The 27,267-nt window shown below is 40.3% G+C and overlaps 1 protein-coding gene and 1 long non-coding RNA gene across 8 annotated transcripts in view; one reads left to right on the forward strand and one right to left on the reverse strand.

Moving 5' to 3' along the window:
• The window catches only part of PPP4R4 (protein phosphatase 4 regulatory subunit 4), a 105,485-nt gene extending 89,126 nt beyond the window's left edge, over positions 1-16,359 (forward strand). For all 6 annotated transcript variants that reach the window (XM_073895830.1, XM_025869418.2, XM_073895831.1 and 3 more), the window contains 6 exons: positions 4,467-4,536; positions 5,076-5,162; positions 5,458-5,551; positions 6,587-6,654; positions 12,646-12,793; positions 15,328-16,359. In XM_073895830.1, coding sequence (XP_073751931.1) covers positions 4,467-4,536; positions 5,076-5,162; positions 5,458-5,551; positions 6,587-6,654; positions 12,646-12,793; positions 15,328-15,352 — 492 coding nt within the window. In that variant the 3' untranslated portion in view covers positions 15,353-16,359. The remainder of the gene's footprint in view (positions 1-4,466; positions 4,537-5,075; positions 5,163-5,457; positions 5,552-6,586; positions 6,655-12,645; positions 12,794-15,327) is intronic.
• A 5,313-nt stretch (positions 16,360-21,672) lies between these two features.
• Positions 21,673-26,003, reverse strand: LOC112822057 (uncharacterized). 2 transcript variants are annotated; one of them, XR_012379152.1, is made up of 4 exons: positions 25,777-26,003; positions 23,291-23,380; positions 22,210-22,361; positions 21,673-21,780 (listed from the first exon to the last, which is right to left on the reverse strand). It is a non-coding gene; the product is annotated as an uncharacterized lncRNA (long non-coding RNA). The 2 variants fall into 2 exon arrangements; XR_012379153.1 differs by lacking the exon at positions 23,291-23,380 and having other exon boundaries at positions 25,777-25,792.
• Positions 26,004-27,267: the final 1,264 nt, after the last annotated feature.

Genomic DNA, 27,267 nt, shown 5'->3' on the forward strand with positions numbered 1-27,267 from the left:
CTCTTTTGTTTATGCTTGTTTGTTACAAGAATCCCTTGTCTATCCCAAACTTACAAAGACTTTTTCCTATGTTTTCTTCTAGAAATTTTAGTTTTAGGTTTTGCAGTTAGGTCTGTGATCCATTTCAATTAGTTTTATATATTTTTTTCATTTGAATATTTGATTATTCTGGCATCATTTGTTGAAAACTTCTTTTATTCAATTGCCTTAGCATCTTTTAAAAAAATTGTCCATATAATGTATGTGTTTATTTCTTGACTCCTTATTCTGTTCCACTGATTTATATGTTTATCTCTTTGGCAATTCCAAAATGTCTTTATCATAGTAACATTACAGTAATTCTTGAAATAAGGTCAGTTCAGTTTTTCAACTTTGTTCTTTTTTAAATTGCTTTGGCCAGTCTAGGTCCTTTTCATTTTGATATAGAGTTTAGAATCAGTTGTCCACTTACATAAAAAATTTGCTGGAATTTTTGTTAGGTTGTGTGTTAATTAGGATTGATCAATTTGGATAATTGCCATCTTAAAGAATTTTTTAGTCCATGAACATTGTCTACCACTCCATTTATTTAATCTTTACTTTTTTCTACATAATTTTGGTAGTGTTAAGTGTAGAGTTAAGAAAGTCTTTTGTTAGATTGTTTTTAGGTATATTATGGTTTGGGGAATTACTATAAATGGAATTATAATTTTTAATTTCACTTTCTAGAATTTTATTGCTGCTGTCAGTTACTGTTGATTTCTGTATATTAGTCTTGTATTTGTTCTAGAGTTGTTTCTTAGATTTAGTAGGATTTTCTACATGAGCTATTACATACTCTTTAAGTATAGCAAGATTACTTCTTCCTATTCAGTGTTTATGCCTTTTATTTCTTATGTCTAGTTGCAAGATCTAGGACTTCCAGTATAATAAAACACTTCCAGTTTAATAAAAGTGATGGAAGCATCATCCTTGTCATTTTACTGATTTTAGGGGGAAACAGCTCAATCTTTCACCATTAAGTATGATATCACGAAGAGGTTTTATGTGAGTGCCCTTTATCAAATTGGGGAAATTCCCTCCTATTCCTAGTCTGCTGAGAGTTTTTATGAATGATTATTGAATTTTGTCAAATGCTCTTTCTGCATATTTCGAAGTGATATTTGTTTTTTCTACTTCATCCTGTTAAAACACTGAATTACATTGATCTCTTCAGTGCATAAATCAATCTTATATTTTAGGGATAAACTCTACCTGGTGATGGTATGTTGTCCTTTTTTCTTCTGTTGGATTCTTGGCTAATTTTTAATATTCATCTATATTCATAGTGAAACTGGCCTATAGTTTCCTTTTTTGTCATTTTTGGGGTCTTTTGAATTTGGTATTAGAGTTATTCTGGCCTTATAAAATGAAATGTGTAGTATTACCACTTCCTCTGTTTTCTGGTGGAGTACGTATAAAATTGGTCTTATTTTTTCTTTGAGCGTTTGATAGAATTCACTAGTGAATTCAAATCAAGGCCCAAAGCGTTCATTTTATTTTATTTTGTTTAAAGATTTTATTTATTTATTTGACAGAGAGACACAGCCAGAGAGGGAACACAAGCAGGGGGAGTGGGAGAGGGAGAAGCAGGCGTCCTGCGGAGCAGGGAGCCTGATCCTGGGCTCGATCCCAGGACCGTGGGATCATGATCTGAGCCAAAGGCAGACACTTAATGACTGAGCCACCCAGGTGCCCCGCAAAATATTCATTTTAGAAAGGATTTTGATAATTGATTCAACTACTTTAATAGATATAAAACTGTTTAGATTTTCTATTTCTTCTTTTGTAAATTTGATAAGTTGCTTCCCACACCCAAAATTCTCTGTCATCTAAGCTGTCAAATTTGTTGCCATAAAGTTGTTTGTATTCTTATATTCTTCTAATGTATATCAGACCCAGGTGACAACCCCTGTTTCATTCTTATATTAGTGGCTGGTGTTCTTTCTCTCTTTCCCCTTCTCTCTCTCTCTCTTTCTCTCTCTCTCTCCCTTTCAGAATTGTTTTTTGGTGGTTTCTCTAGAGGTTACAATATACTTAAGCTTTCAAAGTCTACCTATTATTAATGTTGTACCATACACTTCATTTAATAATGATGCGGATCTCTCTACTTTTTATGTTAAAATTTTTATGTGAATTATATCTGTATTGAAAACCCCACCAGTCAGTTGTCTCATGACAACTGATTCTTAACTTTGCTCTAAGTTGTGATATGTACCTTTGAAGAATTTAAGAGAGTAAACTTCTGTGTTCACTTTATTTTTAACATTTCTAGTACTTTCTTTCATTGCTCAGGATCCAAACGTCCCTCTGTTATTTATTTATTTATTTCCCTTCAGCCTGAAGAATTGTCTTTAGTTGTTCCTTGGGATGTAGTATTTTGTGACATATTTTCTTAGTTTCCCCTAATCTGAAATACAGTGTTATCTGCCTTTGTCCCTGAAGGATATTTTCACTAGATAGGGAATTCTGGGTTGATAGCCTTTTTCTTACTGTACTTTATATGTTCTGGTCTCCAGAGCATCTGATAAAATATTAGCTTTCATTCAAATTATTGTTCTGTGTGTGATGTTGCTTTTCTCTGGCTACTTTGAAGATTTTTTTCTTTTATCCTTGTTTTTAGCAGTTTGCTTTTGATGTGTTTAGGCATAATCGACTTCAAATTTATCTGTTTTTGGATTTGCTTAGCTTCCTGAATCTGTAAACATGTATTATTTCCCAAATTTGAGAAGGTTTGAACCATTATTTATTTAAATTTGTGTTCATTCTTCAGGCAGTTGAGCATCCAACTCTTGATTTCAGCTCAGGTCATGATTTCAGTGTTGTGAGATCGAGCCCTGTGTCGGGCTCCAGGTGCAGTGAGGAGTCTGCTTGAAGATTCTCTCCCCCTCCCCCCCTCCCCCCACATGCACACACCTGTGTGCATGCTCTCTCTCTAAAATAAATCTTTTAAAAAAAAATATGTGTTGACTCTTCTACTTCTGGGTCTTCAATTACACATGTAAGATCTTTTGATATTGCCCCACAGGTCCGTGAGGTTTTGTTCTTTTTTTTTTCTTAAACTTTGTTACTCAGAGTGAATAATTTCTGTTGCTCTGTCTTCAATGTCACTGACTCTTTCCTGTCCTCCCCAATTCAGCTTCTGAGCTTATCCCGTGTTTTTATTCCCAGTGCTGTATTTTTCAATTCTCAAATTCCCATTTATTTCTTCTTTATATGTTCTGTCTCTCTGTGGAGAATTGTACTGTGAGATTAAACACTTAAGTGGAAATCTTCTGAAAAGCAATCACATTGCTTTAGCAGCCTTCTGAGACAAAGATCAAAGTTCAGGATAGAGGTTGTAGAGCATAAGCAGGCTTTAAAAATTTTTAGGACTCAGTGACCTAAACCCAAGACAAAAATCAGGTAATAGAAAAAACCCACAGATGATACTGGTATTAGAGTTAGCAGAAAAGAACTTTAAGACAACACGACCAAGATAATAGAGGAAAAGGTGGGCAAAATAGATAACACTACTTGTGAGCCCACTTAATGATATTTTAATTTTCAGTTTTACATGTTTTATTTTCAGTGTTAGAGATTCCATTTGGTTCTTTTTTTATGCAGACCAATTCTATATGGAAATTTTTTTAATCTGTTGTCTATTTTCTCCCTGTTTTTCTTTACATATGCAACTAAATAGAATGTGTGTTCTCCAGTTGTCAAATGTAGTGGGTTTTTTTGTTTTTAAATCTTAAGTAGGCTCCATGACCAACATGGGTCTTGAACTCATGATCCTGGCATGCTCTACTGAGCCAGCCAGGCACCCTGAGTGTAGTGTTTTATATGTGTCAGTTATGCTAATTTTGTTCAGAACTTGGTATGTTTATGATTTTCTTGCCTACTTGTTCTGTTTTTTGGGATAAAGGACTCTGAGTTTTGGTAACATTTTGTTTCTGGATCTGGAAGCTGGTTATATAGGTGTATTCGTTTTGGGAAAATTCATTGAGCTGTGCACTTATAATTTATGCACTTAATGTATGTTATACTTCAATGAGACGTTTAAAAATATCCAAAAGACCATTTCTTTTTCTCTCAGTCCTTTTAAAGAAAAATATTACTTTGCCACTTACCAATCAGAAATGGAAATGACTAATAGTAACAAATATTTTGCCAGTGAGAATTGGCAAATGTCTTCTAGAATATAAATGCTCATTACAACAATGATACTACACTCATTGTTTTAGCTTGACAAACCCCCAAGGGCACAGTTCTGTAGATGTTAAAAGAACACAAATCTGAAAGAACCTTGACTTCTTTTGACAGTAACTTGGATAAAATAATTCTTTTCCAAGGCAGTTTTGTGAACTGTGTTTGTATCTGTAAACCTTAGAATAATTTCTTATTAGAAGAGTTTTCTAAATCTATTTATGCTTACCTGTAATGCTAACATACTGTTTTCATAATAGGAACAATTAGAGAAAGAGAAGCAACAGAATGATGGGAGGCCCATGAGTGATAAAACCTTTGAAAAGAAACGTAAGTGGTTTTCCTGTGTCTTCACCACTAAGTCATACAATTAATGTTGCATCCTGGCATTCTGAAAGCCCATGCTGATTTTCAGATTTGATATGGGAAGTTGCTTTTCTTTCTTTCATTTTCTAAAATTTGTTTATGCAAACAATGAATCATGGAACACTACATCAAAAACTAATGATATACTGTATGGTGAGTAACATAACATAATAAAAAAATTTTTTAAAAAGTTGTTTTGTTTTCAATAATTGGCTGTTTCATGTGGTACTGACTTAGGAATACATGAATAAAATGGTGCAAGTCAGTGTGGAGGTTCATATTCTTCAAAGGAAGACTTAAAGTCTGGTAACAGCAGTAAGACTGTGAAATTGGTCACTGAATAGCGAAGTTTGAAATATGTAAATATATAAAGTAAGAATATTTGGGAAAGAGCATGCTGCTTAGCTAGGGACAGGGACTCATGTTCTCCGTGTTGTCTTGTGTGTTTGTGGAGATTAGGAGCTCAGAGGAAGTTACAGAAATTAAAACAGAGTTTGTTTTAGGTAGAGACGCTAAGACACCAACAACTCTGTCTAAGAGCATCCCTATTTCTGTTCCTGGACCTTCTGGAACAAGCACCCCATCGACAAGTAAGAAACAACTTCTTTTTATGTCTCCTTTTCCCCTTTTCTAAAAATTAATTACAGGGAAAGTCGCTCCATGAGATGAAATTCTAAAATGCCTTTTACCTTTTATCATTTCATTATTTCAGGAGTTCTTGATGGGCAGTAGGAGTAAGAGATAGTCCAGTTAGCTCAAACTAAGGAAAGGAAGCTGTACACATTTGTGCCTAATGAAAGTGGGGTTGGGGTTAGCAAGGGGACGGGGTTGGCGCTACTAAGGATGAACTGAACAGCTGCATTTTCCTTCTGCTTATTACTCCAGGCAAAGAAATCAAGAAATCCAAACTGATTCGAAGCCAGTCTTTTAATAATCAAGCTTTTCATGCAAAATATGGCAACTTGGACAAGTGTCCTAGGTATGATCTGTCAGCTATTCATGTTTTAATCCAATTTTTATTTTATAGTTACCATCTTTATGTGAAATCAGGATTAATTTTGGGTTTTGTATAAGTCAATAAATTGTAAGTTTTTTTCTGTAACATTCTCTATGAAAAAACCTGTTGTCTACCTATTTGTATAAGAACAGGTATTCTGGCATTCTAGAAAAACTACTGCCATGGTGCTGTATAATGACATCATGGGATCCATGTACTGTTTTATGAGGGAGGTGGTGCTCTATCACATACGCCACTCAGCCTCTAAGTGGGTGTGGACATGCCCCATTTGCTAAGTGGATGTGGACATCCACATGCTGTTGAGGCTGTTTCTTTCTATATAGAGAAGCCATCGGCATGTGTCTATGGTAAAGAGATCACAACAGTTCTTCTTACAATAGATGAATGTCTGGTTTCCCCTTTTGCCCCACAGACTGAATTATAAATATAAACAGTTAAGATTAGGAGAGAATCAGCATAAATTCAATGACTGTAATTTGTTATAACTGTTGTACATATAAAGTATGTTAACAGCTGCATACCAATCAACAAAACTAATTTTAAGTAAACATAATTGTCTTTAAAAGTATTTATTGAGAAAAATAACATGGTATGGGAAAAATACGTTTTTCTTTTGCTAAAGATAGCTTACTCTAGATTTTCAGCTATATTTTTGGACATTCTCAATAGATCTATCTGGCATTCCTGGTCAACAGGATGATCTTGAGATGGACAAAAGAGATTAGAACTGAAGATAAGTTATTTCCAGGAAAGTACTCATATTCTCTGTCTTAGCTGAGCCAAGGGAAAAACTTTAAGGAAATGGCTTTTAAGTTAAAGACAAAGGAATTGTTGGGAGGCATGGAATGTAAACAATAAATGAGAAGTAATAGTAGCAAATGTGCTTCATCAGAAGTAGCAGGAACATTAAAAAAGATTAGAAAAGACCAAGTGCCTAATGACTGGAGTGAAAGAAGCACATTCTTGTATTTTAAACTAAATCACGTTCTTTTCTAGTAAAAGTTCTACAGCAGGATATACACCTGTCTCAGGGTTAGGAAAGACTTCTGTGATTTCACTGACTGGTAAGTAGAAATCGGAGCTCTTCAAAAAATTGCTGAGTATAATGAAATGTTATTTTCTTTAAATGACATACTTCTTTATTTCTAGATACAGTGTTTACCCCAGCCTTACCTCTTTATTAAATGCCCAAATAATTAAATTTTTCCCTAGCAACTAAGAAAATACTTGACTATGCCATTTTGTTTTCACTGTCAAGACTCAGCATTCAATGCTGTTGAAAGAGAGAAAGGACAGTAATAGGGTAGGTTTTTCCATAATCCGAGGGCCTCCTGGGGGCACAGATTAAACATTTTTGCAGTAATTTTTAAGGAAGTTAAAAACAGTAGGGCTTCATGGTGGATCATGTGCAGCCAGACATTTACAGTATTATATATTTGAATGTTTATACCAGGGGTCAGCAAGCTTTTCCCATAAAGAGCCAGGTAGTAAATATTTTCAGCTTTTTTGGTCAAAATCATTTCTGTCACAATTATTCAACTCTGCTGTTGAGCAAAAAGCAGCCATAGACAGTATGTAATGAATAGGTATGGTTATATGCCAATAAAGTTTTATTTACAAAAACAGGCAGCAGGCAAGACTTGGCTCACAGACTGGTAGCTTGCTGAATTCTGGCTTATATAATAGAACACAGACTTATACTATGAATAAGGGAAAATATATTGCTAAAAATTACGAGTGGCTCTAAGTATATTTTTAAGTTTTTATCTTAGAATATTGGCTAAAAATTATAGTATTGATCTATGTCAGTTTTTAGTGTAAAGAATAGCAAATCTACTCAAAGGTCTGAAATTTTTTAAGTTTGGTCACATTTCCTTTTCAGGTTACCTTTTTGAATATTTTGTCTTTCTCTTACCTCTTACTGTGTTCTTATTCTCATGAAAAATAGATATACACTCACTGGCTGTTCTATAAGCAGTATGTTCTCATTTGCCAGATCAGGAAAATCTTTCTAATATTAAAGCATTGACATTCGTATACCCTATATAGAGTGGTTCTACAAGATAGACTATGAGTAGCATAAGAAACTTGAATGAATTTGATAACAGGAAGCTTTTGAACTAAAGTTATCAACAATTCTTGAAGTGAGGGCTATAAATAATAAAACTATTGTTTACTTTTATCATAGCAAATCAGTGCATTCTTTAGGAGATACTAAGGGAACATTCAGGGTTTGTGAACTTTATAGTACGGAGTGTCTTTAAGAATTGTGACTATATATGAAAAGTCAGTTGGAATTAGCTCAGCTTGGGGCTAAATGGTGCAGATGATTATTGATATCCATAAGTGGTTCTTGAGACTTGCATGGATCCAATCTAGCTTCTTGAAGATGAGTTCAAATGAGCATATTTATTCATGAGCTTCTAACAATTCTTGCCCAGAAATTTCTTTGCTTAAGTCATTAAGAATACTGATTCAGAATTTTTTTTTTTTTTTTAAGATTTTATTTATGTATTTGACAGAGAGAATGAGAGTCAGTGAGAGGGAACACAAGCAGGGGGAGTGGGAGAGGGAGTAGCAGGCTTCCCGCCAAGCAGGCAGCCCGATGCAGGGCTCGATCCCAGGACTCTGGGATCATGACCTGAGCCGAAGGCAGACGCTTAACGACTGAGCCACCCAAGCACCCCATGATTCAGAATGGTTTTTTATAAGTTTCAATTATTTTGTGCACTAATTTCTTCAGTTTTTACTTTCCTAGTTCTTAAGTCACCTTGAGAATCAAGAGTGTGTGTATGATCTACTGATCCGTGAAACTTAACATCCAGTCTTAAATAAAATAATGTATTTTATAAGGGTAAATCTTTTATTAAAATATTTGGAAAATATTCTGTCTTAAGCGTTCAGTATTATTTTGGAGAGAGGGAATATTGGTTGAATGAAATCTCTTCTAGGTAATTGTATATTGGTTAATGAAGTACAGACTGAGGAAAAAGTTGTTACACAATTACACATCTGATCTACAAAGAGAAAAAGGGAGCAAAATGTCTTTTTACAAACATATTAGATGTTCACATAGAGAAGAGATTTTACTTACTTTGGGACGTAAGGCAGGCTTCAAGATATTTATGTCATTTGGGATGAAGCCTAAGGTATGCTGGGATTTTTGACGGGCAGAGGAGTGTATGGAATAACATCCTGTTCAGAGTACCTGTCATAAAGAAGATGTGTCAGTGTCTTGAGGAAGCAGCAGTAGGGCCAGTTTGTCTGGAGCACAGAGTTGAGTGTTAAAGAGTGGGGTAAATAAAGCTGAAATGAAAGGTCAGAGTTATCGCTTGGAAGGTCAAATTGAGTACTTGTTACTTAATATGAACCCATCAGTAATTGTTCGGTGACTTTTGCTCGTCTTCATTTCATCCAAGGCTCTGTGGGTACAACAGACTGGGGGAAATATGAAGGGAATGCTAGTAAGGATTCAGGGAAACAAATGGCAATGTATCCATTAGTGGGTATGAAAATGCATGGAACCTTTTGGAAAACAGTTTGGTAAAGTTCATCAAGAATTAAAAAGTAGTCTTTGAGTCAAGCAAACCCATTTCTAGTGACCTGTCATGAAACTAGGATAAAATACATGAAACGTGATAAAATATATCATAGTTTGTACCTTTAGTATGGTGTGATAAAAATGACACTTTACCTTTGTCACCCTTCTTCAAACCTACAACCTTAGTCTAATACTAAGAAGAGCATCCACTAAATTCTAATAGAGGGGCATCCTGCAAAATGTTTGGCCAGTACCTCTCAAAACTGGTAAGGTCACCCAAAACAAAGAAAGGCTCAGGAGAGCCGACAAGTGAGGGTAGTGTTGTATACTGGATGGGATCCTGAGACAGAAGCAGACATTAGGCAAAAACTAAGGAAATCTGAATGCAGTATGGATTTTGGTTAATAATAATAATAATAATAATAATGTCTCATTACTGGCTCATTCCCTGTAACAAGTGTAGCATACTAGAGTGAAGTGTTAGGAGAGGAAGCCGAGTTAAGGGGGTGGATGAAAATTCTCTGTATTATCTTCTCAATTTTTCTGTAAATCTAAACTTTTACAAAATAAAGTCTATTTTAAAAAATAACTTTTTTATAGTGACTTCAAAAGCATTAAGTCTTCAGGGATAAATTTAACAAAATGTATATTCTATGTACACTAAAAAATTCAAAACATTGCTGAATGAAATTAAAGAAGACCTAAATAAATGGAGAGAGATACTATGTTTTTGAATGGAAAAACCTAACATTGTTATGATGTCAGTTCCTTTTAAATTGAGCCAGAGATTTAATGCAATCCTCATCAAAATTCCAGTAGTCTTTTGTAGAAATGTATAAGCTGATTCTAAAATCTAAATTTGAAATGCACAGAACTGCGGATAGCCAAAACCATTTTGAAAAAGAAAACCAAATTTAGAGAGCTTAAACTGCCTGATCTCAACACTTGCTAGAAAGCTCCAGTAGTCAAGATGGAGTGTCTACACTGACATACATAGGCAGTTGAGTTTCCACAAAAGACTCCGGGATAAATCAGTGGTAATGGGATAGTATTTTCAAAAAATGATGCTGCATAATACCCTCCAGTTCCATCCACGTCATTGCAAACAGCAAGATTTCATTCTTTTTGGTGGCTGATAGTCCATTGTATATATATATACCACATCTTCTTTATCCATTCATGTGTTGATGGACATCTGAGCTCTTTCCATAGTTCAGCTATTGTGGACATTGCTGCTATAAACATCGGGGTACATGTGCCCCTCAAATTACTATGTTTGTGTTCTTTGGATATCTAAATTAAAAAACAAAAACAAACCAAAGTGACCCTCAATCCTTATCTCACACTACACACAAAATTACCTCAAAATGCACTATAAACCTAAGCATAAAAGCTTAAACTATGACATTTCTGAAGAAAATATTACAGAAGGAAGTCTTTGTGATTTGGGAATAGACAAAGATTTCCCCAAACCATAAAAGAAGAAGTTAACATACTGGACTTTATCAGAATTTAAAACTGCTCTTTGAAATAGAGCATGAACAAAATAAAAGGCAGGACACAGATTGTAAGACATATTACATATACCTAACAAAGGACTTATATTCAGGATAAACAAAAGAAATCTTTAGAACTAATTGGGCAACACTGTCAAGTGTGTGTAAGAATATAGAGCAACTCTCCAGAATGCTTTTTCATTGTTCATGGAAATGCAAAATGGTACCACCACTGTGGAAACAATTTGGCAGTTTTGTTTTTTTTTTAACATATAATTATTATTTGTTTCAGGGGTACAGGTCTGTGATTCATCAGTCTTACACAATTCACAGCACTTACCATAGCACATACCCTCCCCAATGTCCATCACCCAGCACCCCATCCCTCCCACCCCCCTCCCCTCCAGCGACCCTCAGTTTGTTTCCTGAGATTAAGTGTCTCTTATGGTTTGTCTTCCTCTCTGGTTTCATCTTGCTTTATTTTTCCCTCCCTTCACCTATGATCCTCTGTCTTGTTTCTCAAATTCCTCATATCAGTGAGATCATATGATAATTGTCTTTCTCTGATTGACTTGTTTTGCTTAGCATAATACCCTCTAGTTCCATCCACATCATTGCAAATGGCAAGATTTCATTTGTTTGATGCCTGCATAATATTCCATTGTATATATATATATACCACATCTTCTTTACCCATTCATCTGTCGATGGACATCTAGGCTCTTTCCATAGTTTGGCTATTATGGACATTGCTGCTATAAACATTGGGGTGCACGTGCCCCTTCGGATCCCTACATTTGTATCTTTGGGGTAAATACCCAGTAGTGCAATTGCTGGGTCATAGGGTAGCTCTATTTTTGACTTTTTGAGGAACCTCCGTACTGTTTTCCAGAGTGGCTGCACCAGCTTGCATTCCCACCAACAGTGTGTAAGAGGGTTCCCCTTTCTCCGCATCTCTTCAACATCTGTCATTTCCTGACTTGTTAATTTTAGCCTTTCTGACTGGTGTAAGGTGATATCTCATTGAGGTTTTGATTTGTATTTCCCTGATGCCAAGTGATGTTGAGCACTTTTTCATGTGTTTGTTTGGATGTCTTCTTTGCAGAAATCTGTTCATGTCTTCTCATTTCTTGAATGGATTATTTGTTCTTTGGGTGTTGAGTTTGATAAGTTTTTTATAGATTTTGGATACTAGCCCTTTATCTGATATGTCATTTGCAAATATCTTCTCCCATTCTGTCAGTTGCCTTTTTGTTTTGTTGACTGTTTCCTTTGCTGTGCAAAAGCTTTTTATCTTAATGAAGTACCAATAGTTCATTTTTGCCCTTGCTTCCCGTGCCTCTGGCGATGTTTCTAGGAAGAAGTTGCTGCGGCTGAGGTTGAATTTTTGGCAGTTTCTTATGAAGCTAAATATATACCTACTATGGGATCCAGCAATTTCACTCCTAGGCTTTTATTTGTAAGAAATTAAAACACATATCCATACAGACTTGTACACAATTGTTCATAGCAGCTTTCTTTGTAATTGTTAAAAGCTGGAAATAATCCAAATGTCTTTCAGCAGGAGAATGTATAAACAAATTTTGGCATATCCATACAATGGCACATCAGTCAGCAATAAAGGGGAATGAAGTATTGATTTACACAACAAGGATGCATCTCAAAATAATTATGCTGAGTCAAAGAAGACAGACATACTGTATGATTCCATTTACATAAAATTCTAGAAAATTTGAACTAATTTTTAGTGACCCGAGGTAGACTGCCTGGAGTGTGGGGGAGGGGTCACCAGGGTGCAGGAGGGAGGAGTGGGTGTGTTCACTCTTGGTGGTGGTGATGGCTTCATGGGTGTATACATATGTCAAACTTTAAATTTGTGCAGTTTATTGTACATAAACTCCACCTTAATAAAATGGATTTTAGAAGAAAAAAGTCAGCTATCATTAACCTTTCTTCTCTTAGGTTATCATCTTTCTTAGCACATTCAGTATGTCTGATTGTACTTGAATTCCTTCCAGATGACTCATTCCGCGCCCGCAATGCCAGTAGCATTCCGACTTCCTTTTCTCCCAGTCCTTCCCTACCGAGCACCTCCCGTGGGACAGGTAACCCAGTTGATCCAAAGAGCAGTGGAAGTAAAGACACGCAACCACGGAAGGCTACCTTGTAAGTAATCCACTGATGTGCCGTGTGGATCGTTCTACTCTTTTCTGAGGCATTCTTCTTCCCACTTAAATTCTTTCCAAAGAAGAGACAATGTCTATAATGAAGAAAAGGTATAAATTAAAAGGAATTATCTTCACCTGTGCCTCTGTTATGTCAGCTACTTTTTTTTTAAAGATTTTATTTATTTATTTGACAGAGACACAGCGAGAGAGGGAACACAAGCAGGGGGAGAGGGAGAGGGAGAAGCAGGCTTCCCGCGGAGCAGGGAGCCCGATGCGGGGCTCGATCCCAGGACCCTGGGATCATGACCTGAGCCGAAGGCAGATGCTTAACGACTGAGCCACCCAGGCGCCTCTAATAAGAAACTTTAAATAGCTCCTATTAAAACCCGAGATCCACTTATTTTCCTGTGAAGTGTTTGCATTCAGGGCATTTATCTCTGAGAACACACGGGATATAATTGTATCCCTTTTAAATACCCAGCTCACGAACAGAGTATGTAGTCACCCAGTGCCTAGAAAGATGGGTACAGCTAAGGCCCCTGAAGAACTATCACTGCAGCCCGTAATCTGGGCTTGTGGGCCCAGTAAACTGGAGGTTTCTATAGACCATACTTGTGCTTTCGCATTGTGGTTATAACAGGCCTCTCTTCTTTTCCCTCATGGTCCCTTTTCATGCACTGTTTATATCCTGTTTGAATTGTTGCAGCCTTTGGTACTTGTGGTTGGAACGTGTAACAGGGTAAACTCTAAAAATCTCCATGGTGAGAGATCATATCAAGGTGGGACTGATCAGCCAGGATGCCCAAACCGTAGTGACAGGTTTATGCTTTCATATAGGACACCGGAACCTTCTGATTAGAATGGAGTTTAAACAGGACTTAAATATATTTCACTGAATTCATGAGTATTTTCTCATGAAGTTTCTCAAATGCATCGGTTTTTTTTGCAGGAACTGCATGCTTTAGTCCCCTTTAGGAACTGAACTATATCATAATTTCTTCTAAATTTTAATTAGCCATTGGTATATATAAATATAGATGTATTCCAAATTCATTTAAAACTTAGAAAAAATTTATTGAATGGAGCTCAAGGAGAGAGCAGGACGATGTAATAGCAAAGGCAATAGCAAATACAAAAGGTAATATTGATATTACAGATTAGTCCCATTAATACTTTTATTTGCAGAGAATGTTCTTTGCCCATACAATGATTGTTCAAATGACTATACCTTGAAGTTCTGTTTCGAAGTCCCGAGGATTGAGGACAGGATGGGGTAAAGGTCTAGAGAGAGCTTGGACCTGGAGCCTCGTGCTCCGGTGCCAACAGCAGGCAGCGAAGCGCTGTGTATAGTCTGTTTGGTGCCTGGGCCTCATTGTGCCCATCTGTGTGATGACAGGGTGGATTCATCCCTCAAGGGGCCTTCCTGTCTGTCACCCCTAGGCCCTCTTCCTCTCAAAAGCTTGCCCTGGAATTCTTCTACCGAAGACCATATTTAATAACATCGGAATGTAGTTCATTCTCTTGTCAACTTATTTTTCTAAATGTCATAGGCATTTTTTAAAGTAAAGAGGCTGAAACCTAATATTTTGACCAGTTCTCCTTTATTTCAGATTACTGTCTTCAACTGTTCTTTCTTTGCTGAGCACGTTTTTCCTTTTTGTAGACTGAATTTTCTCTTGCTCAATATATATCGTTTAGATAACAAAATTATATCCATGGAATTATATAATCAGTTACATATAATTGAGGGTTAAAAAATGAATCTAGAAACACTCTAAAAAATCACATCATTTGTTTCTTCTCTTCTGAATATTGTGAAGGAAGAGGAATGTTGGTATTACAGCTGCTCTTTTTAACAGGAGACTGGATATCGAGTCCATAACCCTATTTCCATCTGATGTAGTTGTAGCCTGGACTTGCTCATGAAAGCACATGGCCGCATGGCTGGAATAGCTGATTGATATCTACATTGGTCTAGTTTCTGTGAAGTATTATGCAAGATTCAGTGACGTGTCATATCCAAATGAAAATCTCTCCGTTTTCTGTAAAATAAGCTTATGAAGTGATTTCAGAAAGTATTATCTCAGTGATGCTTCTCCAAAAAATTCCATGCGACACATTCTCCAGCTTTTCAGGGTCCTAGAGATGAGCCGTCTGGTATTGAGGAGTACCAGTGTCTTAAAGGAGATACAGGAAAGGCATCAAATATTGATGTATTTGGGCCTGTGTTCATTTCTGTTGTCGTTACACACAAAAAAGTGGGAAAAGTTGTATGAATTGAATTGAATGCTATGTTAGATGTACGTAGGATTGGGTAATTAAAGAGTTCCAAGTCATCCTTAATGGATGATTTCTTTTTCACTTAATCAGAATCCTCATACAGTCAGTTTATTTAAAGTAGATTGTATTTCTTATTTACTTTGTAAGCATTGAATGGATAAAATTTTTCATGTTTTTTTTATTTTTCTCTTCTCTCTCTCTTTCCCTCCTTCTCCCTCCTTCCCTCCCTCCCTCCTTTCTTTCTTGACAAAGAAAATCGAGAAAATCCAATCCTTAAATCATCTGCTTGATGAAGGAAGCAAAACAAAGACAACTGGAGATAATGTGATTGATGGACAAAAGCTAAAGCAAATTGCTGGGCTTTTTTTTTCTCTTTCTTTTTTTTTTTTTTTTTGGTTAATGAATGGAAAAGAGACACATAATGGCAGCTGATGTTGATAAACTTTCCATATTTGAAATTAGATTCCCTAGGAGATATACTATATATTTCTTGAGTAATAATGTGGTTACAGAATTCCAATGTCATAGTGAAGTGTGATGAAAAACAACTTTAGCTGTACGCTTTTAGCCCTGCTGCAGAAGAGACCAGTCTGCATTCATCTGTGCAGGAAATCATCTATTTAACTGTTCTAGAGTTTTAGCACTCAAAAATTATATGAAAGTCCAAATCAACTGAAATTGCTTTAGCTAATCACTTGGAAGGGCTTTGGGAGTAAGAAAGACATTGCATCTTCTCACAAATCTCCAAGCCCAATTAAAAAGTCACACTGAAAAGGGTACGAGCAGCTGTCCGCAGTTTTATCAGTCCTATGATGGTGGTGACAGTGTTGTAACTGGACGTTCTGAAATTTCAATTTGGCAATGAAAATTCTACCAAGATTTCTGATAACTTTTAGCTTACAACTACCTTAAAAATAATAGACTGATGATTTCATTTCCTAGAAAAATTTATTTTATAAATACTTTGTTTACATTGTAGATTGTATTTGTCCTTAATTTAAAATGATGAATCTAGTTTGAATCAGCTGTTACTCCAAGCTATCATGCTTAAGCTATGTCAACAGCATTTATTTGTACTGATGCTAATATTTCCATCAAAATTTGCCTGTGGAACATATACAGTTCTTAATTTTAAAATGTCAGTTCTTGAGATATACTGTATGAAGCTATTGTCAGCTTCTCCATTTCAAAATGCAATCAGCATATAACTATATTGATATTAGAAAATATTTGTTTTTTAAAATATATTGATGTATGATAAAGATGATCTAATTTGTGAATGCATATGCGTGTGTGGTTACTTTTTATAATGTGAAATAATGAATAATGAATTTACTCAAAATAAAACATAGGTTAATGAGATACCAGTGTTTGTGAAAAAAGTTTTAAATACTTTCCTGCAGCTTTTATTCTACAGTTAACGAGTAAGACAGTTCATTTTTAAGTAATGAACGAGCAGCACACCAACATCAACTATAAATTATTCAGGGGACAGCTACTCAGCGTGAGACTTGGTCCAAGATATTTGCTTCCCCTTTGCCTTTCATATGGCCTCTTCTGGGCTATTTTTAGTGATTCTTAGTATCTTTCATTTAAGGACAAAGAAATGGAATTGTTGAACTTCTCATTTGGTCAGTAGTTAAAACTTGGGTCGATTTGAGAGACTGGACAATATCGGCTCAGTGAATTCAGTATTCTTTGTGGATTTTATGTAACTCAGCATCACTCACATGGAACTGAGTGCACGATTAGGAGAGAATGTGTGGTGCATAACGGCACATCCAGCGCTTCGCTTCATACTCAGCATTGACTCTGTTGCTTTAAATAAAATGGAGAATTTCAGTTTATTTGTTCAATAATAACTAATAATAATAATAGCAGAGTTAGGGGCTTTATTTTCCTTCGTGTGCGCGGGGAAGAGTAAAGTGCTTTGTCACTAGGACACGTAGAGTTCAGGAGTACGTGCAAGTCAGCCGGGGTTTTGTTCCTACTCAATTGGAACAGGTCTTGTTCCTGTCAATTAAGACGATTTATCAAGATTTACTTTCGGGAGTATTCTTTTTTTTTTTTCCCCACAGAGCATGATTTCTAAAACTGTTGACCTATTTGCTAAGATTATACTTCCAAGGACGGATATATAAAAACAGTAAAAAACAAATCGGTGACAGTTATGAATATCCACGTATATCTCAATTTACACCAGAAGCAAGATTGATACTCTTAGTAAAACAACTCACCAATAGATCCTTTAAAACAGTTGTGTGACATCTGTCGCTGCAGTGAAATAGGGATGGCTGGCTTCTTTATCTTCTTGTTAATTATGGAAACTTGCATTTTTAAGGACAGGTTCTAGAATGTCTCTAGTTCACATTACAAGTGAAATAAAAGACCCCGTAGAACTCTGTTTTATTGGCAGAAATGGAGATCGGGCCAAAAAGGATTTTACTAATAAGCAAGAAGAGCATATGGAGTCTTGCTGACATAACCTCATACACATTCAAAATCATTTCCATTATTTGACTTCCTGAGTTCAGATATCTTATTCTGGAAGGATGGCTCCATGAGCCCTGCAGTCAGTGGGCATGTCTGAGATACTCAAACTGAAGTAGACCAGACTCTTCAGCTTGAGTAGGAGTTTTGCAGTGAAGATAAAATGAATTGGATCAACTCAGTGATCTGTTTTCAGTTTTTACAGCGCGTGTGACAGTGTGTGAGTGTGGGTGAGTGTATGTGTGTTTGTGTCTATGTGAGAACAGTTTTTAAACCTGACACTTAAATATAGTGAAGACTTGTTGCAATGTTCAGACTTCACCCCCTCAGTTGAAACCTTGAATTTTTTTGGTAAGATCTATTACATTTTTCATTAGTCTGCCTTTTTCACCACACATAGATATACTTAGAAAAGCTGAAACCTAGGGTCTTAGGGATTTCTTCAATCATATATATGGGGATTACTTTTTTTTTTCATATCACTGTTTCCAAAGCAGGTGTTTTTTTTTTGTTGTTTTTTAATTTTATTTTATTATGTTATATTAGTCACCATACAATACATCATTAGTTTTTGGTGTAGGGATCCACGATTCATTGTTTTCGTATAACATAAAAAAAAAGTTTCTTAAAGCAGGGAATATGGCCATTTGCGGCCTCCAAGGGCAATTTTATGTGCTGTCCTTGTTCTGCATGCACAGGGGGAGGGGAGGGTCAAGTTGGGTCTGCACAGTCTAGGAGTCCTTCCATAACAATGAAGCTTTTTATAGCTGGGTTTGGCCATATTTGTTTCAAAGGATATTATGTTCTCATAGACTTTTCTAGATCTCATCTCTTAAAGGTGGGCGATTGGAATTCTCTTTTATTTTTCTTTCCATTCTTTTTCCACAAACACACTTGACTGATGGAATACTAACAAGTCAATTAAGCATATTGATTGGACTTAGTTCTCTATGTTTGCCTTGTTCCAGGTCCTAGCATTGTCAGCCAGTGCTCATGGAAGGAATTCAGGAACGAAGTAACATGCAGATTTTAGAATGGCGAAAAGTCGGTCTTTAGACTGCTACTTAATAGTATTACCTTAAGTACGATTCACATTACTCTGATTTATATTCACAATCAAGATGACTAATAAGTTCATTTTAGGTATATTTAAACATTGGATAGCAAACAGAAATCCAATTAGGCATTTAGGCAACATATTTGACACTCCCAATTAGCTAGCTCTCTCCATGGTTCTCTGAATTTGCTCCTGAAATACTTTCTTGTCTCTAGAACGGAAAATGACTAAAAATTTCAGAGGTATATGCTATTTCCCTTTTAACCTTGGGACAAAGCCCATGCTTATGTTCTGTTTAAGCAAAGTGGGTAACAGAGGGACATGCCTGGTGCCTGTATATTTAGATTGATGTTTTAGGTAGAAGGGAGAAAGAGTGAAATGGGCCAGGGGGCTGGGGTCAGGCCACACCACGTGGGGTGACCTTGGGCAAACGTTCTTCTTTCTCTGAGATGAGATTTTTGCCTTGAAGGCAAAAGTGCCTGCGGCCTGTGGATGTCCTCATGACCCATGACCCGGTCTGTGTGCCCCAGTTCTTTCTTGTGTGTGAAATGAAAGTATTGAACTCGATCTGCGGCTCAGTTAATGCCTGTCAAAGGATCTGCTGTACCACGGAGGAGCCAGGGCTGCCCCAAGGCTGGGGCTGCGGTCAGGACTGCCCATAGCTGTTTTCTTCTAATTTTAGTCAGCAAGAAATGGTTCTGTAACAGATTAAAATAAAACACTTCCTTTGCTCCAGAGGAAAGTAAAGAGAGCGAAGCACATGACTCATGAAGAATGTGTCTTCCTCCCAAAGGCTTCGTCTTGAAATAGGGTTCTGATCTACGGTTTTTTTAAAGTCCAGATACGTGAGTAACAGAGAAAGGTAAAGATATTCTACCAAGCTAGTCTTAAGTTAATAACAAAGGCTCTGAGAAACAGGCTTAAAAGTACCAGACAGACGGTACAGACCTCTCCTTAAAATAGTGTGAATTTAATAGTTGGATTTGTCTGAGAATGGCTCAGACCAGCAGAGGACAAGGGGGACACTCTTCTTCGGCCACCCCGGGCCACCAGACTCAGCCTCGGCTGGAGCACTAAGTACTTAGGCATGTCTTAAATCAGAGGAGAGCTGGAGTCACGACACTGCCCAGAAATAGAAACATTCTAGAGGTTTCTTCATACATCATGAAGTGAAATGTCTGGTCCACTTGGATGATGGGAGGCATGGAATAAGCAATAATTTCCTGCAGGGTTCCCACCACTGCCTCTGTTTTTTGTTTTTTTTTTTATCATCCTCCATTACTGCTCCGCATAAAACCTAGACAAGGAAATAATGTGGAAGACCATTTATGGGGCAGTGGTGAGGAGGGAATTAATTGGGCCCCTTGACATTTTTTGCTACAGTCCTACCCATGGGGCCATCCATGATCCTGGGATTTAATGATACAGGCTCATCTGTGCTGAGAGGAAGGGTCTGAGGTTGTACCAGGCACTGTCTCAGGAGCCTGAAACAATACCAGGGGACCCCAGACCATATTGTGGGTGTGGACCCAGGGGACTCTGCCTAGCCAGTGCATGCACACATGCAGGAAATCAACAAATACTTAATGAGCATGGGCTTTGTGCTACTGATTCTTGAGCGAGCTGATGCTCCCCCTCTACCCCCGCAGAAGGTTTCCACACTGCCTGGGACCCCTGAATACTTTGACCTTCCTTTTGGCAGGCACAGTGGGGGCAGGGGCCTGGTTACTCTTCTGTAGAAGCTTCCCCAGTCACTAATACTGCTCTGAGGCTGTGCCTTGGGTCCCTGAAGTCTCCCTGGACCCTGGGTGCCTGGACTCAGGCTGCTCATCATGTTTGGGAGGCCCTCTTGTCCAGAACCCTCATGTGATGCAAATGATGTACCGACATAATTTTTATAAGAGGAGATCATAGGAAGGAACATCTGTGTCCCATCACTTGGAAATTCTCTCATTTTGTGGAGTGAAAATTTATTTTCCAGAGTAAATGGTGGGAGGCGGGGGGAGAATATTTAATGGTTTGCAATTTAAACTGTAAAACAGCACATTTCTTCATTTTTAAATGTGTTTACAGCAGAAATTCTTTCAGGTGCTGGTGTGCAGGATGGTCATGTTTATTTGCCTGACTTTCCCTGAGCTGGTAAAACCGGATGGCAGGCCATGGTTACCCTGCTGGGTCCTGCTTCAGTGGGTGCCTTTTTAAATCTCTCTCAGCATTGGTGAGTGAAATAAGTCAATCAGAGAAAGACGTGTATCATATGACCTCGCTGATATGAGGAATTTTTAACCTCAGGAAACAAACTGAGGGTTGCTGGAGTGGTGGGGGGTGGGAGGGATGGGGTGGCTGGGTGATAGGCATTGGGGAGGGTGTGTGCTACGGTGAGCGCTGTGAATTGTGCAAGACTGTTGAATCACAGATCTGTACTTCTGAAACAAATAATGCAATATATGTTAAGAAAAAAAAAAGATAGCAGGAGGGGAAGGATGAAGGGGAGTAAGTTGGAGGGGGAGACGAACCATGAGAGACGATGGACTCTGAAAAACAAACTGAGGGTTCTAGAGGGGAGGGGGGTGGGGGGGTGGGTTAGCCTGGTGATGGGTATTAAAGAGGGCACGTTCTGCGTGGAGCACTGGGTGTTATGCACAAACAATGAATCATGGAACACTGCATCAAAAACTAATGATGTAATGTATGGTGATTAACATAACAATAAAAAATCTCTCTCAGCATTGGAAAATGCAACTGTATGGGGAAAACAGGAATCAGACTCCATAGCTCAGATGTCGCCACCATTGGAAATGTCGGAACGTCTTCTTGCTTGTAGTAATGATGGGGGGCTCTTGCTGGCATTAGTACCCAGGGGTTGGGCATACTCACCAGCTCCCCCGGATGCCCAGGACTGCTCTGGACAGCGGATGACTGCTTCCCTTCCAAACCAGTAGGGCTTTGGCTTGAGAAAATGGATTTGCTGAGGGATTCCATGCAGAAGATGACTAACCTTGCTCTAAGTAGCTTTAGAAGCAGAGCTGAGGCCAAGGAGTCTGCAGTAGTTAGGGAGGAATTACAGGGAGGGATGGGTATATAACAAAAACAACTTTAGCCATTTGTGGATTGAGCTGCTTTTCAAGGAATTGGTGAGTTCTCTGTCATTGGAAGCACTGAAAGAAAGAACGAGGGGGCTGTTTTGTAGGGATATTCCAGAGGGGACTTCCACAAGGGGTGGGAAATTGGGCCGGGTGACCTCTGGGGGATTCTTTCATCTTGAAAGTGGTGTCATTTCATGCAATTTTAATGAATCTGTGACCCAGTTCCATTTTGGGGGTAAATCTTGAGCATTGGGAGAGAAGAGGGAGAAGTCCACATAAGAGCAATTAAATGAGTGAAATGTTTTAATAAAGTAGCTCAAAATTATTAAAACATTCAACTTGAGTGCTGTTTCAAATTTTGGGGAATTTTAAATCTGATTTTCTACTACAACTTTTCTACGACAGCATGGTATTTTATTGATGTTAAATGGTTTGCAAAAGTGTTGGTTTTGGTCACATTTGATACTTAGGGATTGGGCCCTGTGAAGGATCTTGACTTACCTTGGGTACTTTCAGGTTTCTTGAAGTAACTGAGAGCTCACGGAGGTCAGCCCTGGGGTGAGAAGACTCTTCTGATTCCCATCTGCTTAAGCAGTTCACCCATCTCATACTTCTGATCTAGCTGGAACTTTGGGAAGAAAACTTCCATGTTTCTGCAGGATGCGAAATGTAGATAAAAGCCATAGACTCTGAACACTAAAAAGGTCACATACTCAATTCTTAGCAGTCAGTTGGCAGCACGCTCACTCTCTTCTGGGACTGTCCCCCCACCCTGTGGGGTGCCCTAGGGAGACAGGAGGTTGCAGTTCCCATCGGCAGAGACCCTCATTCTGAGCCAGGCCACCTGGAGCACAATGTGCCCGAGAGAAGTCCCCAGGCCTCTCCTCCCTGATGCAGGGGGCCGTGTCCAAGTCCCTGCCTGACATAAAATAGCACCCAGCCCTGGGACTCGGCACGTGGCTCCTTGCTGATGCTAACCCGTGCCTCTAGGACTCAGGGCCCCACTCCTCCTACAGGCTCAGGATCACCCCCTTACTCGGCGAAATACTTTTGCCGTGCTTCCTAAATATGTGTGTTTGGGGACGCCTGTCCGATTCTAAATGGCAAGCCCGTGTTCAGCGGGTCACTCCTGTGTTGTAAGCTCTGGGCAAGGACCTGCTGCGGTGTACCAAACCTACACCGGGCTCACGCCTTCAGTATGTGACAGTGTTTAGCACTACTTTGTAAACGAAGACATCATCCCATGGCAGGATGCTCCTGAATTCTGAGTCACTCCTCTTGGTGACAGTCATCAGGAAATGATCCTGTCATACCCGGCAGATGTCACCCCTTCTGACTGATTAGTCTTGCCTTGGAGCAAGCTCCTCCTCCGGCCTGGAGTGGCTGTCCGGGGATACACGGGTGTCCCTGCATGCTGCCTACTGGACAGTCCCATGTAACCCTGAAAGCCTGGGTTCATCTACTGAACAGAACAGAATGTCTGCAGGGGTCCCTCCCCTCTCCAGGCACTAGGGTGCCCTCAAGCATGCCAAGGATGCATCAACATAAATAGAATCTGAGAGGGAAGAAATCAGTTGCTCACCTGCCATTCCTCAGCCCTGACTGTGCCTGGAGTAGCAGTCCCGCCCCCAGTCCTGGAAGGGGCAGGCTAGCCCCCTGGGCAGGAGGGTCCCTGGGAAGAAAGCCAGGGACTTGAGTGTGGTTTGCATGGCGAGTGTTGTGGGCATGAAGGCTCAAGTCTTGAAAGCCTCTTCCTCTAGCCAGCATCCCACAAAGGAAGGTCTCTGTGTCTAGAACACTCCTCTAAGCCACTCCTGTCCTATCCAGCCTGGGGGTGAGGACTCGGCTCTGCGCGGCCCCCCCGCCACCTTGGAACCCACCCAGAGCCAACAAGAACATCTCTCCCCCATAGCTCGCTAGTTGGACCCTTTGAAGGTCTCCTCTAGTTGGCTGGCTCTTCCCAGTGAGTGGCCTCCTGGTGCCTGGGAAGGTCCTTCACTCAGAAAAAGGACAGGGAAGGTTAGGGTTTGCAGCAAATATTTGCTATTCCAAAGGATGCTCCCCAGGGGACTGTTACTGATTAACATCCCTCCTGGAGGCGGTGGTGTTTCTGCAAAAGCAAAGACAGAGAGACAGGCTTCCCGTAGTCCCCAGCTGCTTCTCCAACCCGGAAGATGACTGGGTGCATCGTGAGAGCTTCCGCCTCTCAACCCCAGGTGTTGCTCTGGAAGGATCCAGAGCCTCGTGGGATGGACTTGCTCCAGGGGCTGAGTACCTCGTGTGAAGGAAGGCGATGGTCGATCCCACAGAGGCTCCCTGGATCCCCAATCTAGGGCTGGGCACCCCATTGGGGGCGGGGACAGAGACGATGAAGACCCACCCCGCCGATCTCAGTCCTAAGGTTTTCTGCAATGTGAATCATACTTGGTAAAGTTCCCAAAAACAAAATTCAAATCTTCCTCTGATTTACTCAGTAGTTGTCTTCACAGGAAATTCATTGGGAATGAAAACCTTGTGGGAAATTGGTGTTTTCATATGAAATCAAACATCTGCGGGACTGTGAGGCTCTGGGCTCAGATGATTTTTGGACAGATTCTTCACCCGTATGGACTCGTTGTGGAACATCTGTCACGTGGGACCTGGGTCACTTCATTGCGAGGGACGGTCCTATGCCTTGCAGTATGTCTGGCATCGCTGACACTCATGGTTTATGCCAATCGCATGTCCTCAAATCTTTGTGAAAACCAAAGTGCCCCAACATGTTTCCGGAGTGTTCCTTTGGAGCAGCACCTGCTCAGTTGAGAAGTGCTACCCAATGAGGTCAAGGTGAGGGGTGCAGGTGGGCTGCTCAGCCTTGGCCTTCCCATCTGCATTGTTCTGCAGCCGATGGAGGAGGGGCTCCTTCCTGCAGACTGGGGTGGGGGTTCAGCTTTGCCAGATGTCTGAGAGGAACCAGCGGGCCCAATGCTGTGGGGCGTGGTGTTCATGGAGGGCTTCAGAGCTCCACAGAAGTCACTGTGTTGCACTTGACTTTCTGTGAGGCTCTTACAACGCCTGCCAGGATTTCAGAATGGATCTTTCCAAGGGAAGGCAGCAGAATGTATTGGAAAGAGCGTGAGGATCTCTGTCAGCCACCCCGGGGCCCCCCACTGTATTCGCTGGGGAATGCAGCTCAGCCTGCCCGCGCTTGCTTTCCCCGCTTCATAGAATGGCCCGAACGGGGCCTGTGGCCTATGAATATCTCAGCAGCACCCAGAACCAGCAAGGAGCTGGACGACAGCAAGCCCTGGCCCCCAGGAAGTGTGGCGCAGACGTTCTGTGCCTCTGGCAAGGACATGAGTCCTGCGCTGCCCCCAGCAGGTCACACTCAGTCCCTACCGCTGTCGCTTGGGCTTCTTCCCGGCAGTGCCCCCTGGACCAGCTCCCCAGCCTCACTCTGCTTTGGTTTTCCCATCTATAAAATGGGCTCCCACGGCCTAACTGTGAGCACTGCATACCTGTAGTGCTCGGGGTAGGGCAGGCAAAGAGCTTGAGGCCTGGCCGGACACGCTAATGAATGGTCGTCATCGTGTGACACTGGGGCCAGAAGGAATGTCAGAGGTAACGCGGCCCCCAGATTTGGACTTTACGGAGGAGGACATGCGAGAGAGAGACCGCTGTGAGTTTGCTCTGTGTGCATCGGATCAAGGGCAGAGCTTGGGTAGGTGGGTGGCACGACGTGGAAAAGAAAAGGCTTCCCAACCTCTGCCTCCACCCGGTGCCTAGGAGACCAGCGCCCCCCGCCTGTGCCCCGGGCACCTCTCTCCTGTGCCGGGAAGGCAGGCAGATGCTGGGCGCCCACGCTGCTTAGACCTGAGAGTAACAACATGTCTGTGACAAGCACTCAGCCCAGTGCCTGGCATGGCGAAGGGGGGCTGATGTCAGCAGGACTCACCGCCCCGCCGGAGGCAGGGGGTGGACCGACAGACAGCCTGACCAGGATTCCGAGGGCTACATGCAAGGGTCTGGGTGGGAGCGGTGGTGGGAAGGAATGGTTGCCTGTTACCAAAAGATCTCGAGGGAGCTCACCTAGCAGAGATGCAGCCTCACAACCTCACGGGCAGTCGTCCTAGGGCGGCTGGAGGGTCCCCATCCAACCACGTGGCTGCCGGTCCAGCCTTCAGTGCCCAGGACACAGTGGGGCAGTGCTGGACCCTGCGCTGGGGGAGGAAAGAGCCTTTAGGTTAGTCGGGAGCTCGGCTGCCTGAAAGCAGGACACTTCTAGGGTGCTCACCACGCATCCGGCCCCTCTCCACCCCTACTGCACACGCACGCACACACACACGTGCACCCACGCACACCCACACCACGTATGCGTGCACACACCTGTTCTTGACTGTAATCTGTCTGGGTTATATCCTTTCCCTCTTTTCCTTTTATGCTGCTGGTCATTACTTATTTATTTCTGGTTTTAACTTAAAACATTTATTTTTAAGCGATTTCAAACTTCAAGTAAAATCGCAAGAATAGCTACAAAGAACTTCTATAACCCTTTACCCAGAACCACTAATTTTTTTTTAAGATTTTATTTATTTATTTGACAGAGAGAGACACAGCGAGAGAGGGAACACAAGCAGGGGGCGTGGGGGAGGGAGAAGCAGGCTTCCCGCTGAGCAGGGAGCCCGATGAGGGGCTCGATCCCAGGACCCTGGGACCATGACCTGAGCCGAAGGCAGACGCTTAACGACTGAGCCACCCAGGTGCCCCTGAATCACTAATTTTTAAACCTCTTCCACATGTTTGACAATTCTCTTCTCTCTGTGCGTCTGTGTCTCCATGTGCCCCCCACCCCTTGTCTTATTCTGAATCTTTTGAAATGATTAGGTATCCTGGAGAATAAGAATATTCTCTTATGTAAATGGTAACAAATGATCAAATCCAAACAATTTAATGTCGTTACAATACCTGAAGCTACAATCATACTCTAACGTTGCCAATTGCCCCACGAATGTTCTTTGTGGTATTTTTATTTGCAATTTAGGAGTCTGTCCAAGCTGTCTGTTGCATATGGCGCCACGTCACCTTGGTCTCCTTGGATCTGGGATGGTTCTTCAGTTCTTCCTGTGCCTGTCATTATATTGACATTTTGAAAGGCTTGGGTTGGCTATCTTATAGCTTCTCAATTTGGGTTGGTCTTGTGTATCCCCTTGATTAGCCTCTGATTATACATTTTTGGTGGCAGGAATAGAAAAAAAAAATGTTGGGTCCTTCTCAGGATATCACATCCAGAGGCACCTGATGTCTGTTTGTCCCTAGTTGGTGATGTTCATTTTAATAACTTGGTTAAGGGGATGTCCATTTCTCCAGGAATACCTTCCATGTCTCCTGCAATAAGTTCTTTGTGAAGAAATACTTGGAAAAAATTTAAATATCCTGTTTTTCATCAAACTCCTCATCCCCCACCCCGAGATGTATATCCATTGAACACTCTTGCCTCAATCAGTTTTTAGGATGATGGCCTAAATCCATATTCCTTTCATATTTATCAACATTCTTAGTATAGATTCATGAACTCAATCT

Source organism: Callorhinus ursinus, unplaced genomic scaffold (assembly GCF_003265705.2).
Source record: "Callorhinus ursinus isolate GAN/ISIS: 27379988/994484 unplaced genomic scaffold, GSC_fseal_2.0 scaffold8, whole genome shotgun sequence".
Taxonomy (NCBI): domain Eukaryota; kingdom Metazoa; phylum Chordata; class Mammalia; order Carnivora; family Otariidae; genus Callorhinus; species Callorhinus ursinus.